Source organism: Carassius auratus, chromosome 1 (genome assembly GCF_003368295.1).
Source record: "Carassius auratus strain Wakin chromosome 1, ASM336829v1, whole genome shotgun sequence".
NCBI classification, from domain to species: Eukaryota; Metazoa; Chordata; class Actinopteri; order Cypriniformes; family Cyprinidae; genus Carassius; species Carassius auratus.
In genome coordinates, this window is record NC_039243.1 from 29,409,620 (window position 1) to 29,423,831 (window position 14,212).

Consider the following 14,212-nt stretch of genomic DNA (forward strand, 5'->3'; position numbering starts at 1 on the left):
CAGTCAAAAATTTAAATTATGTAAAATAAGATACTCTCTTCAAGGGTCTGTCCAGAGATTTTATGCAATCTGGCATCCCTTCTTGACATTCATTTAAAAAATCAAGTAGAGAATACTGTCCCACAAATTATTATTATTATTATTTTTGTCATCTATATATGTATTTTTATCTATTTCATGTCTATGTATATTTATGTATCCTTTTCTAATAATCGTTAAAAGTGTTTTTATTTTTATTTTTTTATTTTTATTTTTTACTGTATATACCTAATAATTTCTGTCTGATGGGTAGAGGGATGGGTTGTGTTGGGGTTTTGTTGTACACTGTACTGTTTCAGTTCTCCTTTGTTTTTTGTGGTATATTGTAAAATCTTGAATAAACAGACCTTGTTCAAAAAAAAAAAAAAATCATAATAAAATGATGTGATATAATTTATTTAACCTCAATGTCATTCTAAAACCAAATGACTGAACTAAACATATTAAAAAAAAGTTTCATTTTGGAGTTGTTCTGCTGGATTTTGTTTTGTTTTGTGCCAAGCGCCAAAGGTGCAAAGGCACCTATTGTATCCATTAGCATTCTTCTCTTTTTTTCTTCTTCCACTCTTGAGCCTATGTCAGGCCGGGCAGTTCTTGGGTGGGGTGCAACTGGTGTGTCTTTACTGGGACCCGTGCTTTACGGGGCTCCATGGCAAAAATTTATAACCTATTAAATAATTTTAGTTGTGGTTGTGTTAATGATTTTTCAGCCATTTATAAAAATAATTAATCTTAAAATGTCTTTAATTACTTATTTTTGGTCTGATACACCCCACCATGCTTAGCTCCTCATTTTGCTCACAGCGTACAGAGGATTTTTTCTTTGTTTTGTCCACACAGACTACAGTGAGGCAAAACAGCACTCCATTAGTCTCAATAGCATAGTGTGTGACAGTGAGATGACCCTCCAGGACACATATTCATATAATCTCTTCCAGAACACCATTTTCACAATCTGTTAATCAGTTGAACATCTTAATGTTTTGAAATGCATAAGTTTGCTTATATAATAAATAAATAACAGTATACAGCAAATTGATGGTATCTTTAGGGGGCAATTTCATGCTATAGTCAGACATGACAGGAAATGCATGTTTAACTTGTTTGTGAGAATTCTAATGTGGACAGCAACAGAGTCAGTCTGAAAATTATGCACTACGTCTAACTGTTCTGCAGAAAAACAAAGAGATTAAGAAATGTTAAGATGCTAAACTGAGTGTATAATCAAAACGATGAATCTGATTAACTGGGTTACAGAGCACTTTAAATCTCATTAAGCTTATTGGTTTTGGGAAGAAAGAAAAAACAGAAGGAGAAGGAAGAAACTGTGAGGCTGAGAACTTGAAGAGAGAGAGTAGATTTAGTAAAACATGAAGCAGAGTGTTAGTTTGAAGTTAATAAAGTTAGACTGAGCATAAAATGATAAATACTCTCTTTTTAAAAAAAAAAGAAGACAGAAAAGAAATGGTGGATAGGTGGATAATTATATATTAGCAGAAAAAGTTTTTAGCTTACATTAATAAAGGCAGCTGTCATAACTCATGTCCAGACATAACTGCATTATAAACATTTAAAACATTCCAGAATGCATTAAGTCCAAAAGCCTGTCCAAAACCACAACAGTAGTCATTTGATATTCACAGCTGCCTCAATGAGCATCGCTACAGTTTAGCTGGTCAATATTCTTCCTCCATTCTTCAATCAATATGACAATACTCTTTGACCACAAGGAACATACATTGTATATGTGCCTGACACTAAAGCTAACATTTTGTTTATGCAGTCAATTGGTGTTCTTCCCAAGTAGTTTTCGTCAATACAGTTCAGTATGGATTGAAGACATGTTTTGAGATGAAGAGATCCTTGTAACCTTTCTTTCTCTCAGCATCAATCATATTGAATAGAAATGCTAGTAATAGCATAACCTCAGCTAAATGTTAAAATCCTTTATATTTGAGAGACTGATTCATCTGTTTTATTTTGTGTTTGTTTATGTGAGTATTTTAAATCATATAAGGAATAAAAGGGTGAGAGAACAAAACTGCATGAAGATTAGAAATAGTGCTGCTCCTGTTGGGGGTCGCCACAGTGGAAATATCTGCATAATCATTTGGCAAATATTTGTAACCAGATGCAGGGGCTTTGCCACCCCTTTGACCACACCACTCACAACAGCAATTTTATCTCTTTTTTCTTGACAAGAAATGCATTTATTAAGACGCGGAACCTCCATGTCTCTTCACGACCACAACAAACAGGAGACTTTTCAGATGCGCACTTCAGCTTCGCAAATCAAACGAGTGTGGAAAAGGTACAGGTGCTAAATGAGCTTCAGCAGAACAACAGTAAGCTGCAGTCTGAATAGATGTTGTTAGTCTATAACTTTCCTGTCCTGTCAGCCGTTTTGCTGTGCTTTCCTGTCAGCCGAAACTGAGTAAGATCACTCCCTCTAGTGGCTGAGCACTGTTCATCTATAGAATTCTTGAACAGCTTGAGCTGTCCATGGTTCTGAAAAATCTGGCTGCTGTCCATGGTTCTGAAGGCGGATCCAACTTGCAAAATGAAGGCATGGTTCTTTTATGGAACCCCCCAGTTCTGCACCAAATGAAACATATATGCATGCAGATTGATATTTCGTCATTAGCCCATTTACTTCTGTCTAAAAGTGCCATTAGTTTTGTTTGACGGATAAATTTATGTGCAGGGTTAGTGTAAGGGGATATAAAATACCATTTGTATAAAAATCACTACGTCTATGGAATAGCCCCATAAAACATACGTTGTGTGTGCCAGTGTGTGCTGATTTTGAGACATATCAGGACACAAATTTGTATAATGACAAGGGTATAACATAGGTATTACAAGGAGAAGGTCACTTTTTCAGGACATTACCCCATTTACCCACTTTTCAAAAACAATATAAATCAGACAGAATGCTGTATTGAAAATCTGAAATAGCACAAAGTTTCCTGTGAGGAATAGGGTTAAGTTCAAGTTGGGTGTAGGTCCATTATATAATATACTGTTTGCACAGTATAAAAACCATTAAGCCTATGGGATGTCCCCATATTTCACAAAAACAAACCTGTGTGTGTGAGGGGGGGGGGGGGGGGGGGGGGGGGCTACCAAAACGAAGCGAAGGCAGGTAAATTAAGTGATTAATAAGATCCAGCTGACCGCTTTAAATCTGGTTTCCGGTTCTTTCCCTATATCGCTCTCTATCTCACGTTTCCTTCGGTTTAGTACTATGGTGCTTCAAACCGGTAGGCTATTTGTGATCGTTTTGAACTTCATCGCTCATTACAGCAGAGTTGGCTCGCACAGTAGCGGACAGAGGTGTAGTGAAATGCCAACTCTCTGGAAACAGATCGTGTTCTCCTTCACTGTGGTGCTTCTGGTTGTGACACATTTACTACGGCCTCGTTCAGGGCAGAAAACACGGAGATGCGGGCTGGGGATCCGCCGCTCCGAAATATACAGTGAGAGCAATAACGAGAAGATTAATTTCAAGCTCCGTACGTACAGTATATCATACTGAAACATATTTGTTTAATGTAGCTGTTAGAAGAGGTCCTTGAATATTTTGATGTTATTGTTTTCTAGATTTATTTAACTTTCCTTCATGAAGGATTTTTATTTATGTATGTATTTATTTATTTATGTTTATTGACTCTCTGACAGCCATACTATATACACTAGTGTTTAAAAGTGTTACTAGTGATTTTTGAAAAAGGAATAAGAAAGTGTTCCTTGAGCAGTAAATCATGATATCAGAAAGATTTCTGAAGGATCATGTGACACTCAATTATGCTATAAATCAGCTTTGATCACAGGAATAAATTATAATCAAAACCACATACATGGTGTGTATCTATATATGTATATTTGGTGAGGCCTGATCTCTGTCTTTCTCTTTCTCACATATTCTGCAGTTTTCCCAAAGCTCTTCAAAAAATCAACAGTAGTCTTCACATGATCATTACCTTCTTCCTTTTCATTTCTATTGGCTTTGCAGTTGTCACTTTAGCTTTCTATACATTTAATGCTAGAAAAGTTCCTTACCAATCTGTCAAAGGACATTTTGGCCTCTACATCTGGAATTTCATTGCAAGTAAATCAGCATAAAATATAATCTAAGATACAATGTTCTGTCCACACCACTGGATAATAAACCGTAAAACTACAATAACAACTTGTGATTCATTACTTCTTTCGATTTATAATTATATACTATATCCACTCTTTTAATCTCTTCTCTCAGTTCTGTTCAATGCAATGAGTTTTGTGTGTATTTTTTTTTTCTTTTTATGCAGCAATCCATTGCCATCGGCTCACAGAACATGTGGCTAACTACAGCGAGAACATTTTTACCCTCGTGATCCTTGAGGAGAATCTTGGTTTCTCCTTCTGGTTGTGTGTTGCCAGTGCTGTAACACATTGAGCTAACATTCTTGTAGTAGCCTCCAGTAAAATTCATCTGCCTAAAATACTGACTTAGAAACCAGAGGACCCACAGACTCCAGAGACGATTTTCTCTACTAAGGAACAAAGATGAGTTGAATGTAGGGTCAGAAAGGAGGCTATGCAGATGAGCCAAAAAGATCATTCATGTGACCTGACATCATCTGAACATGAAGTGATTTGTGGGGTGATGTGAGGTGATTTAGACTGTGGTAAAAGCTCAGTTATTATGTGGTAAATATGTAAAAAGAAAATCACTTGAATATAGTTTTTTTTTTTTCGATTGACAAAGGTTATGGACAACTGCAGGGCTTCCAGACTGAAATGATATGGTGAATGTTTTTAAATGTTAGAAGTTTTACAAGTTATATATGTAACCAACCTATTATTTCAAAGCTACTGATAAATGTACAACATGTTATAATACATTATTACTGTCTGATATATAAGAATAATAAACTCATTGCACGAGTCAATAAACTTCACATTTAAAATGTTCCCTCTTTATCAATAGCACACTCTAAACGTGCCAAAAAAGCAATTATCACAGTATGGTAATAAACAACAAACTTTATAAATATTTTTGTTTTACTTGTTTACTTTTAATTCAATACATTTTAAAAAGTATACTTTAAATGGGTTGAAGGGGGTTCTACTAGGGTAACTGCTGCAAGGTTGTTGGCTGGCCAGCAGGGGGCGCCTTAGTTCGTAACAAAAGTGTTTTATTACTGTGTTCCAAAAAGACTCCATGGTATATGACCATCTGATCCATCACAGTATTTATAGCCACAGTACTTATTTATTTTTATTGAAGGGTATTAAAGAATGTCTTTTCATTATATAAATGCAGCATATATTTATATTAGTACCCTTCATATTTCTCTGTTGTTGTTATTATATAGCCTCAGAGACATTATCATGAAGTAAATTACAGGAACAGACTTTTGTCTATGATCCTCATAAAAAAGTATTAGGCTACTACGTTTCTAAAATCATATACATCTTCTTCCTAATGTAAACACAGCATTTTACATTGTACGTTAAAACCAAAAATAGTATGAAATTTCAACGTCATTATTCAATATTTAGTATTATGAATTAAAAGTTTATGACCGTATCAACAGGCATCATATAAAAATTAATTTCTTGGTATGGTAAATTAATTTTAAACCTAAAAATTAATAATTCAATATATACAATTAAATGATGTGGCATCATAAGAACAAAGATGATCTAACAATGAACAAAAGTAGGCTACTAATAAATTAACATTGACCAAGACTGATTTATCCCTTGCAGAAACTATAGATTTGTAATGACATGAGGATGAGTAAATGATGACACAATTTTTTTGGTGAATAATAATGCCTCTAAGGTTTGTTAATTTTCAAATTTAGACATCCTACCACACGAGTCACTATCCACTAAGGTATTTTAACTTGTACCTAAATATGACAACTGGATACTGAAAAAAAAGTACATTACAAAAAACAATGTTAAAACCTGAGGTTCAGTTAATCTGCTATTCTGTTGTTGGTTTACTGCAGTGTGTTGGGTCTTTGTCCTGTCACATCACCCAACTTTTGTTTAGCTTTAGTTTCTGAACAGATGACTCTTACATTTGGCTGCAGAATGTTCTGACGATAGCTGGAGTTCATATTTCTGTCGATGATACGAAGCTGCCCAGGCCTCCATGATAAGCCCTCACAGCATTAGTTTGTTGCCCATATGTGAACTACACGTTTCAACCAACAGAGTTCACCATTGTACTTATAATACAGTAGGTGTAGAAACGAATATCCCTTTAAAATAATCACATTTTGTTGATTTGCAGCCTGAAATGATTTTTGTTTTTTGTTTTACAGGCATGAGGCTCACCCACACTCTCACCTATGCATACCCTATACTTGTAACAAATATAATAAATAATCAAATTAAAAGCAGTTTAAAAAATAATAATAATCAAATAATGATTTTATTACACCAATTATTACTGCAAATACATTATACAATTATTTGTGCAGTTGTATTTTACAGGACATCCCACTTAATTAGGCACATGTTTTCTGATCGCTAAACAGTAAGGGAAGGCTATTTACATAGTACTTTAAATATTTTTTTTATTATTATAATGAAGTTAGTAAGTTGGTATTAACTACAACTGTCATACAAATCTATAAAATTACCAAAAGTGAAAAGAAGTGGTATTATGAGCAAGGGTTAACAGAAACTACAGATGGTAAATTAGTAAACATTGCATGTTCACTTGACGTTTAAATGCATTTTTGTGGGAAGAAGTGGATGGAAAGCACAGTATATGTGTGTGGGCGAGACAGGATATCTATCCCACAGCACTCAACCATTAGCACTCACTCTCACATAAGCATGTAAAAATCTAATAGAACTGTTCCCTGGACATAAACATAGTCCCTTTGTGTCAGTCATTGACTTCTGCTCATTGGAAATTATACTGTAGATCACATCTTTTACAGAGAAAGACATAAAGAGTAAATCTGTGCGTGAGTTCCAATGTAAAATCAAAACTGTGGCATGTTTTATGAATCCCTGTAAATGTGCAAGCAGTGTTTCTCAGTGGTCAAAAAGACTCTAGAGATTTTAAGAGGAAATAAATCGTAACTACAATATATTTACGATCCTTTCTGCAACCTGTTGCTTTTTGTAGGATGTTGCTGATTTTAAAAATGTATATATTCCACAATAAATTAAAGTTCCTGTCTATTCTTGACCTAATGCCAGAATATGGTTTGATGATATTTACTGGTAAAATAGCTTGTTTGGACATTAGTGGTGATTTTTTTCTAGAGTGTGCACTTGGAGTGTCAAGGAAATTCCCAGGCAATTATTTTTGAAGTTGAATAATGATGGCACTACATCTCGGTTACATTATGCAAACCCTGTTTCCACCACAGAAAATAAATAAATAAAAAACTGTAATTATGTTGTTGTTTTTTTACTCACAATTCAGACAGACAAGGCAATAACTGTGAGATATACAGTAAAGTCAGAATTGATAGATATAAACTTGCAATTCCCAGAAAAACTAACAACTGAAAGACATAAACTTGGAATTGTGACTTTTTTTCATGGCAGAAATGGGCTTCCATGTAGGATTTAAGTTAATGAAAGGAAAAAAGATGAAGAAGAAGAATTAAAATAATTTAAGGTTTGGATGCTAATTTTTCACTTGTTTTCTTATGTTTATTGAAACAAAATGCTGTAGGTTGTTATGAAGTTATGCCCATGATATGCATAGTTTTGGACTGTAAATGCTTTAGTTTCCTAAAGGAACCTCATTTTGTTTTAGTCCATTGACTATGACTTACAGTACATTTGGAAATCCTTGGACCCATTCCCAGCGCAGTTTATTGGACATTGCCAAATCAATAAAGTGTATCTTGGAGTACCTCAGAGCTCCTATTGTTTTCCCCAGATTCAGACTCCTTTAGCATAAAAAAAATCAACATCACGTATGGTGGATAAGTCTCCATAGTTCTGTCCACCCTGCCACTTCTTTACTCCAGTTTAAAGCAATATTTACATAAGTGTAGTCTTGAGCTCCAAATATAGTGAAGATGTAGTAATGGAAAGGAGTTTTATCTGTGCTTTGGTTTCTGAGACACTATAATATGGGTATAAATGCATTATAGACAGTATATAAAGAGTGATTTAAGTGAATTAAGTTACTTTTTTATACAACAGACAATCAACATTCTTGAAAATGTTTTTTTTGCATTCCACAGAAGTCATATACAGAACGGTTTTAAGGTAAATATCAGTTTTGGGTGAATCCCTTCAAGCCATTACTCCATTACCTAAGAAAAAGCACATGGAAGGAAAAACATATTTTTATAACTTTAGAAGTGGCTGTAACAACAGCCACAAGTAAAGCCTCAAAGACCAACTAAAAGCTACTCTGAAGACCAAAAGCAGAGATCATTTCCTCTGTTTGGACTCTGGGTAAATTGTTTCTGAGTGTATTGGCTCAGACATCCGAAATTTGTCCATGATTAATCTTTCAGCCTTCTAAAAACATAGATGGATATCAAGAAGGCCTTTATAGCCACCAAAAAGTCTTTATCAGATGCAATCAGAACACTTGTTTTTACGTACATGTTTTGTGACTATAAATTATGCATCTGTAGATCCGCTGGATATTGAATCTTTGAAGGTTGATGGGGCCACAGTCAATATGTGTGCTATCCCTACAGAGATTATAATTATAATGGGTTCTAACTGCACCTCTTATGGTGGAGATTTAAGAGGGAAATGTGTTTTCATAACTAATGATGTATTTTCCCCAAGGGCCATTTTACTACAATCAGTCAGACACGGCTCATCTAAGCCAGAAGTGAGTTTGTTAGTGTGTGTGTGTGTGTGTGTGTGTGTGTGTGTGTGTGTGTGTGTGTGTGTGTGTGTGTGTGTGTGTGTGTGTGTGTGCGTGTGTGATCAGGTTGTAAAATACTAAAAGGATTCACATGCAGGTTAAGAAAGGGAGAGATAATTTAATAAAGAACAGAGATAAAAAGAAGAGTAAAGAACATGTAAGTCCACATACATTTTCAGGCTTGTACTGTGTCATATTTGTAATGCATACAGTGAAAAAAATAATAATAATAAATTGTACAAAATGTAAAAAAAATATATATAATTTTGTGAGTGAAACTGTTTAAATATTAATTTATCTGTTTATGAGCAGGAATTCCAAAGTAGAGACATCAAATATTGATACAATTTTGTTAATTTATAAGAGCTCAAGACCTAGGTGGAGCAGGGCCCTATTATTTTTCTAAGGATTATTATTAGGGCCCGAGCACCAATGCACCTATTGACATTTCTCTGTTTATTCTTCTTCTTCATTTTCTTCTTCTTCTCCAAAATTAATTTAATTTTAAAAGTGGGTTTGCCAAAATGGCTCGATAGCGCCACCTATACACATTCAACAAAGTTCCCCTCAAGCTACATTAAGGCAAATGTTGATGTTTTGCCATGAAACAGGAAGTTTTTATAACTCAATTATACAATGTCTGATCACTGATGACATGAAGACATCTACATGCCAATATTCAGCTACAGTCATAGCGCACCCTGCTAGCAAAAGAAGTGACTTGTTTTATGGATGAAAAAAGGAGCTTTTCTACCAAGCTTTTTAGCTTTGCTACAGTCGAATCCCCACCTTTTGGCAACAGGAAATTTCATGTTTTACACTTATTAAGACATGCCTAAATTACTTGTTTAATAAAAGTCCTAGCTTGAAGACACCTACATGCCAATATTCAGTTATAGTCATAGCGCCACCAGTTGGCAGCAGGAAGTTAATTATTTTCAAGGTTTTGGGGCCCTTAAAATGCATGGAGGGCCCATGTCACATTGCTTTATAGGGCCAATTTTGAGGGGCTCTTTACCATACACTGTTTGACCTAAAATTAACACACATTAACTCCACTCAACAGGAAGTAAGCTATTGTGGGTTTTGCATGTTGTGGAATTTGTAATACTCCTCCTAGGTTTTTCATCAGTTTGCCACCAAACTTGGTCAACATGATCATAAGACATTGCTTACAAATTGATTTTTGATATCTAAAACAATTTGGCCGTGGTGAGGCAAAACATTTATGGCAAAACATGGAAAAAGGAAGTGTGTTATAACTTCAGCATACTTGTCATGTCTGATTTTGATTCAACTTAAGCAGTTTGTTCGTGATATGAGGCCGATCACAAAGATGTGACTATTGTGAGTCTCAGTCACAATGCCAATAACTGGCAGTAAGTAGTGTTTCATTTTAAAAATGCTCTGAAATCAGACTCTTATATTTATCCAATTAGTTTCAAACTTCATCAGAATAATGTCAAAACATGGGCGATGTAAAACTGTGAAGGCATTTTTTGATATCTTAAATACTGTTGCCATGGCAACACATCAAACCTTAAAAATGTTTTCCTCTGTTTTTGAGGCACTTAGTGATAGTTAGTATTAATGATAGTTAGACACTGGCACAAGCTCAGAAATATGCATGAATCAGGTCTGCTTTAGAATTTTTTTTTTGGCAAAGTGGGGGAGTTTGCTTTAGCTACAGACAAGCTGTGGATTTTTGCATATTCCTTCTAGGGTAATCATGCAAATTCTCAAAATGATGCCGAAACATTGAGGAACCTAAATTGCAAATGGATTTTGGATATCTTGAACAATGATCCCATGGTGATTAATGATTTATTGCCATGGTGACAGTAAAATGGGAAACAGTCATTTTCTTATATCTTTAAAGTGCATTATACAAACACTTCAAAAAAATTAAATGTGGAGAACAAGTCATTCTGAGCAGGGGTGGATTTACTGAATGGGGGCCCCAAGCTAATTATAGGAATGGGGCCCTGTAAATTTTATCTTCTATTACTTTGTTTCAATTTAGACTCATACCCAAACTGATGCTAGAATAACTGAACAATATTGAACATAATTATTTTTTTTTTAAAAAAGCAAATTTGTGGCAATACATACAGCATAGTTCACAAATTACATATAAAGGCCCAAAAATGAAAATTCCCTAAAAATGTACTCACCCTCAGACCATCCAAGATGTAGATGAGTGTGTTTCTTCATCAGAACAGATTTGGAGAAATGTAGCATTGCATCACTTTCTCAATGGATCCTCTGCAGTGAATGGGTGCCATCAGAATGAGAGTCCAAACCGCTGATAAAAATATCACAGTAAATCCACAAGCTATCCACACCACTCCAGTCCATCAGTTAAAGCACTGTGAAATGGAAAGCTGCATGTTTGCAAGAAACAAATCCATCAAGGTGTGTTTTTACTTTAAACCGCTGCTTATGGCATGTTTGTTAAAAAACTTTTCACTTGTAAACAATGATTGATCGGTGCATATTTTTCTCCTCCGTGAGACAACTTTTTTAAGGGAGACTAATATTTTAGATATTTTAGAATAATTTTATTTGAGTAATGGTTTGAAGTTTAAAACGTCATGATGAATTTGTTCCTTACAAACATGCAGCTTTTCACTTCACAAAGTATTAAACAATGGACTGAAGAATATTTGTGGACTATTACTTGTGGACTATTGATGCTTTGGTGAGCAAGTGATGTAATGCTACATTTCTCCAAATCTGTTTGGAAGTATCAAAATTTATCTACATCTTAAATGGCCTGATTTTAAGTGACCTGTTCTTTTTAATGATGATTCCTGACACGTTCATAAAAACTTTGAAAATCATGTTTTCATCAACCAAAAAATGAGATTTGTTTTCCTTCAGGAAAGTTGTAAAAGGTTTAACTGAATTTATGAAGTAAAACCTCTTTTGAAATTTTGAAAATGCACAGAAGGTACAGTTTCATCTGTCAACTCAAGCTCACCCCAACCGACCCACAGAGAGATAGAGAGAGAGAGAAAGAGAGAGAGGAGGGAAATAAACCCAGCAAACCAGATCCACCTCAAGAAAGCATTTTATCCCTCACTCTGCTCTTGCTCTCTCTCACACTTAAATTAATTTTCTCTCTCTTTTTCTGCCTGAGATGTCATCTCTGCTGAGGGAGGAGATGGACAGAGTCTTGTTCAGACCTGAGGGACAGAAGCTGAAGGAGTTTATAGAAATAGAGGAGAAACAACAGGGACGACATTTTCTCTGCGTTTCTAGTAAGAAAAATCTACTTATATCTATTTTATGCATGATTATTTGAGGTGATGTGCTGAGTTATCTTCCATTAGAAAATGACTATTGAAATTCTCCACAAAAACAAAAAAACAAAAACAAAAAAATATTTGGGATCATCTGGGGTGTGTGTGTGTGTGTGTGTGTGTTGTAAAATACGATTTGTATGGTTTAATGAAGAGGTATAATAAAAATACAAAACCAATCTGTGTTCAGTATCTAAGGATAAAGAAGCTCAAATCTCAGTCGTCCTGTGTCGGAGAGTTAAACCTTCTCGTACCAATAAGCTGCAGAAATCTGGGCTGGAGGACAGTTATGAAAAAACAGAGATCTGGGCCCTGGAAGATCTGCTGATTCTGGATGGTAGAGATCCAGATACTGTGAGTTGAGTTTAGCATTCACCTCCCTCCCATTTATGATTACACATGCTACTTAACTGATTAAAATTTTATTTTAAGGCTAAATCTGAGGGGGACTTCATTTTAATAGTGTTGATGAATTGTATTGGGTAGAGTGGAATCTGTTAGTTTTCATTGGAAGATGTTCAGTTTGCATATCTCTGCTGTGTTAGGATGATCCCTGTTTCTTGATGCATTTCGACACGGTGCGGTCGGTCAGAGCAGTGAGCTGTGCTGCAAAATACACGCTGGCCCGCTGTCTGCTGTCCCTGAGCAGGAAGTATCACCACACGACATTAAAATTAAAGAACTTTGACTTGATGTACATACAGCCCACTGCAATGTATTCAGATCGTGGTGACTGTGTTGTCCTTGCACAGATCTGTTTCTATGCCTTTAATCTGGTGTGTCTTTCCTTGTGTCCTGTGCCTCTGGCATAGAGACATTTTGATTAATCTTCTTATTTAATTAGATTTCTTTTAAACTGGCCCTAAAAACCTAAACCCTTGATGCTGACAATAAAAAGTTCATTTCAGTGTTATCTGTACTGCCCTTGGGGAGTGTACAAAGACCATGCTTTGTGTTTTGAGCACTTAAGCCATGCTTTGAGCACTCAGATCTACAGTAACTGTAACATAACGCCACATTGTGAGGGAAATCCAATTTGTGCATGTGCAAATGCAACACAAAAGAGTGTTTCTGATGAGTAATGCTGTGACTTCATAAGTGTAATAAATGCTATGTGACAGGTTTGCATGTTTTAGATGATTAATTAAGCAAGCTATGTATTCAATCATTTCAAAAAGTGAACCGCGAGACAAACTTTATTACAGTATTCACCATTTAAAATCTTGCCATCTGGTGAAACATCTATTGCTTTATCATTTCTGCAGTGTGCTTTACATGTTACTTAATAAAAAAAACTGTGTCACTGCAAAACATCCACCAATGAATCCAAGCAAATTAAATATTTGTTTTTTTTCTGTATGCACTGTATGCAAGACGGCTTTAATTATTTGCATGCATAATATTCCTGGTACCAAAGGATTTGCTTCTTGTGGCGTATTAAATCTAGGCATCTGTAAATGTACTTGCCAAATAAATATATAAATGATAATAAAATACTTGCATTGGGATTAAATATGTTTATTTTCTGAAAAGACACAGAGCTCGTGATTACAGAACTAGTTCAACTATATATCAAATACAGTTTAATAGTCGTTATTAAAAAATAAAACGCCGCGACTGTCCCACATATACTACTAGTAGTTTTTTTTTTTTTTTTTTTTTTTTTTTTTTATTGCAAGAAAAAAAGTTGTACAAATATACAAAAACACAGGGAAGCGAGATATAAATACACTCCAATTAGAAGCAAACATATATACTACTAGTAGTGCACTGGAGCCAATGCCCCCTTCTGACGTCACACACGCTTTAATGTTTTGGGGGTGGCTAAAAAATAGCCTGAATCAACAGAATACTTTTTTCCCACTTCTAATAACAATGCTTAGTTTGTAATGACCGTGAATTTTTTTCAAAATAATCTCAAATTTTGTCTTAATACATGAAGCATTCAAGTGAATTTCTTTGTTTGTAATTTAACTCTTAACTTATTTCCGCACATAACGGC

At 34.9% G+C, this 14,212-nt stretch overlaps 1 protein-coding gene and 1 pseudogene across 1 annotated transcript; both read left to right on the forward strand.

Annotated features, from left to right (window-relative positions):
* Positions 1–2,270: 2,270 nt before the first annotated feature.
* LOC113108311 (clarin-2-like) lies at positions 2,271–4,537 on the forward strand (annotated as a pseudogene).
* A 7,453-nt stretch (positions 4,538–11,990) lies between these two features.
* LOC113073328 (exocyst complex component 1-like) lies at positions 11,991–13,748 on the forward strand. The gene is made up of 3 exons (XM_026246496.1): positions 11,991–12,168; positions 12,401–12,564; positions 12,756–13,748. Exons 1-3 carry the CDS (start codon positions 12,048–12,050, stop codon positions 13,020–13,022), a joined length of 552 nt encoding a protein of 183 aa, XP_026102281.1. The 5' UTR covers positions 11,991–12,047; the 3' UTR covers positions 13,023–13,748.
* The last annotated feature ends 464 nt before the right edge of the window (positions 13,749–14,212 follow it).

Excerpts from the sequence above, each read along its gene's own strand:
- LOC113073328 (XM_026246496.1), top strand. The coding sequence starts at position 12,048 with ATGTCATCTCTGCTGAGGGAGGAGATGGACAGAGTCTTGTTCAGACCT. Across the intron at positions 12,169-12,400 it reads ACATTTTCTCTGCGTTTCTA|TATCTAAGGATAAAGAAGCT; the intron begins GTAAGAAAAATC and ends ATCTGTGTTCAG. Across the intron at positions 12,565-12,755 it reads ATGGTAGAGATCCAGATACT|GATGATCCCTGTTTCTTGAT; the intron begins GTGAGTTGAGTT and ends CTGCTGTGTTAG.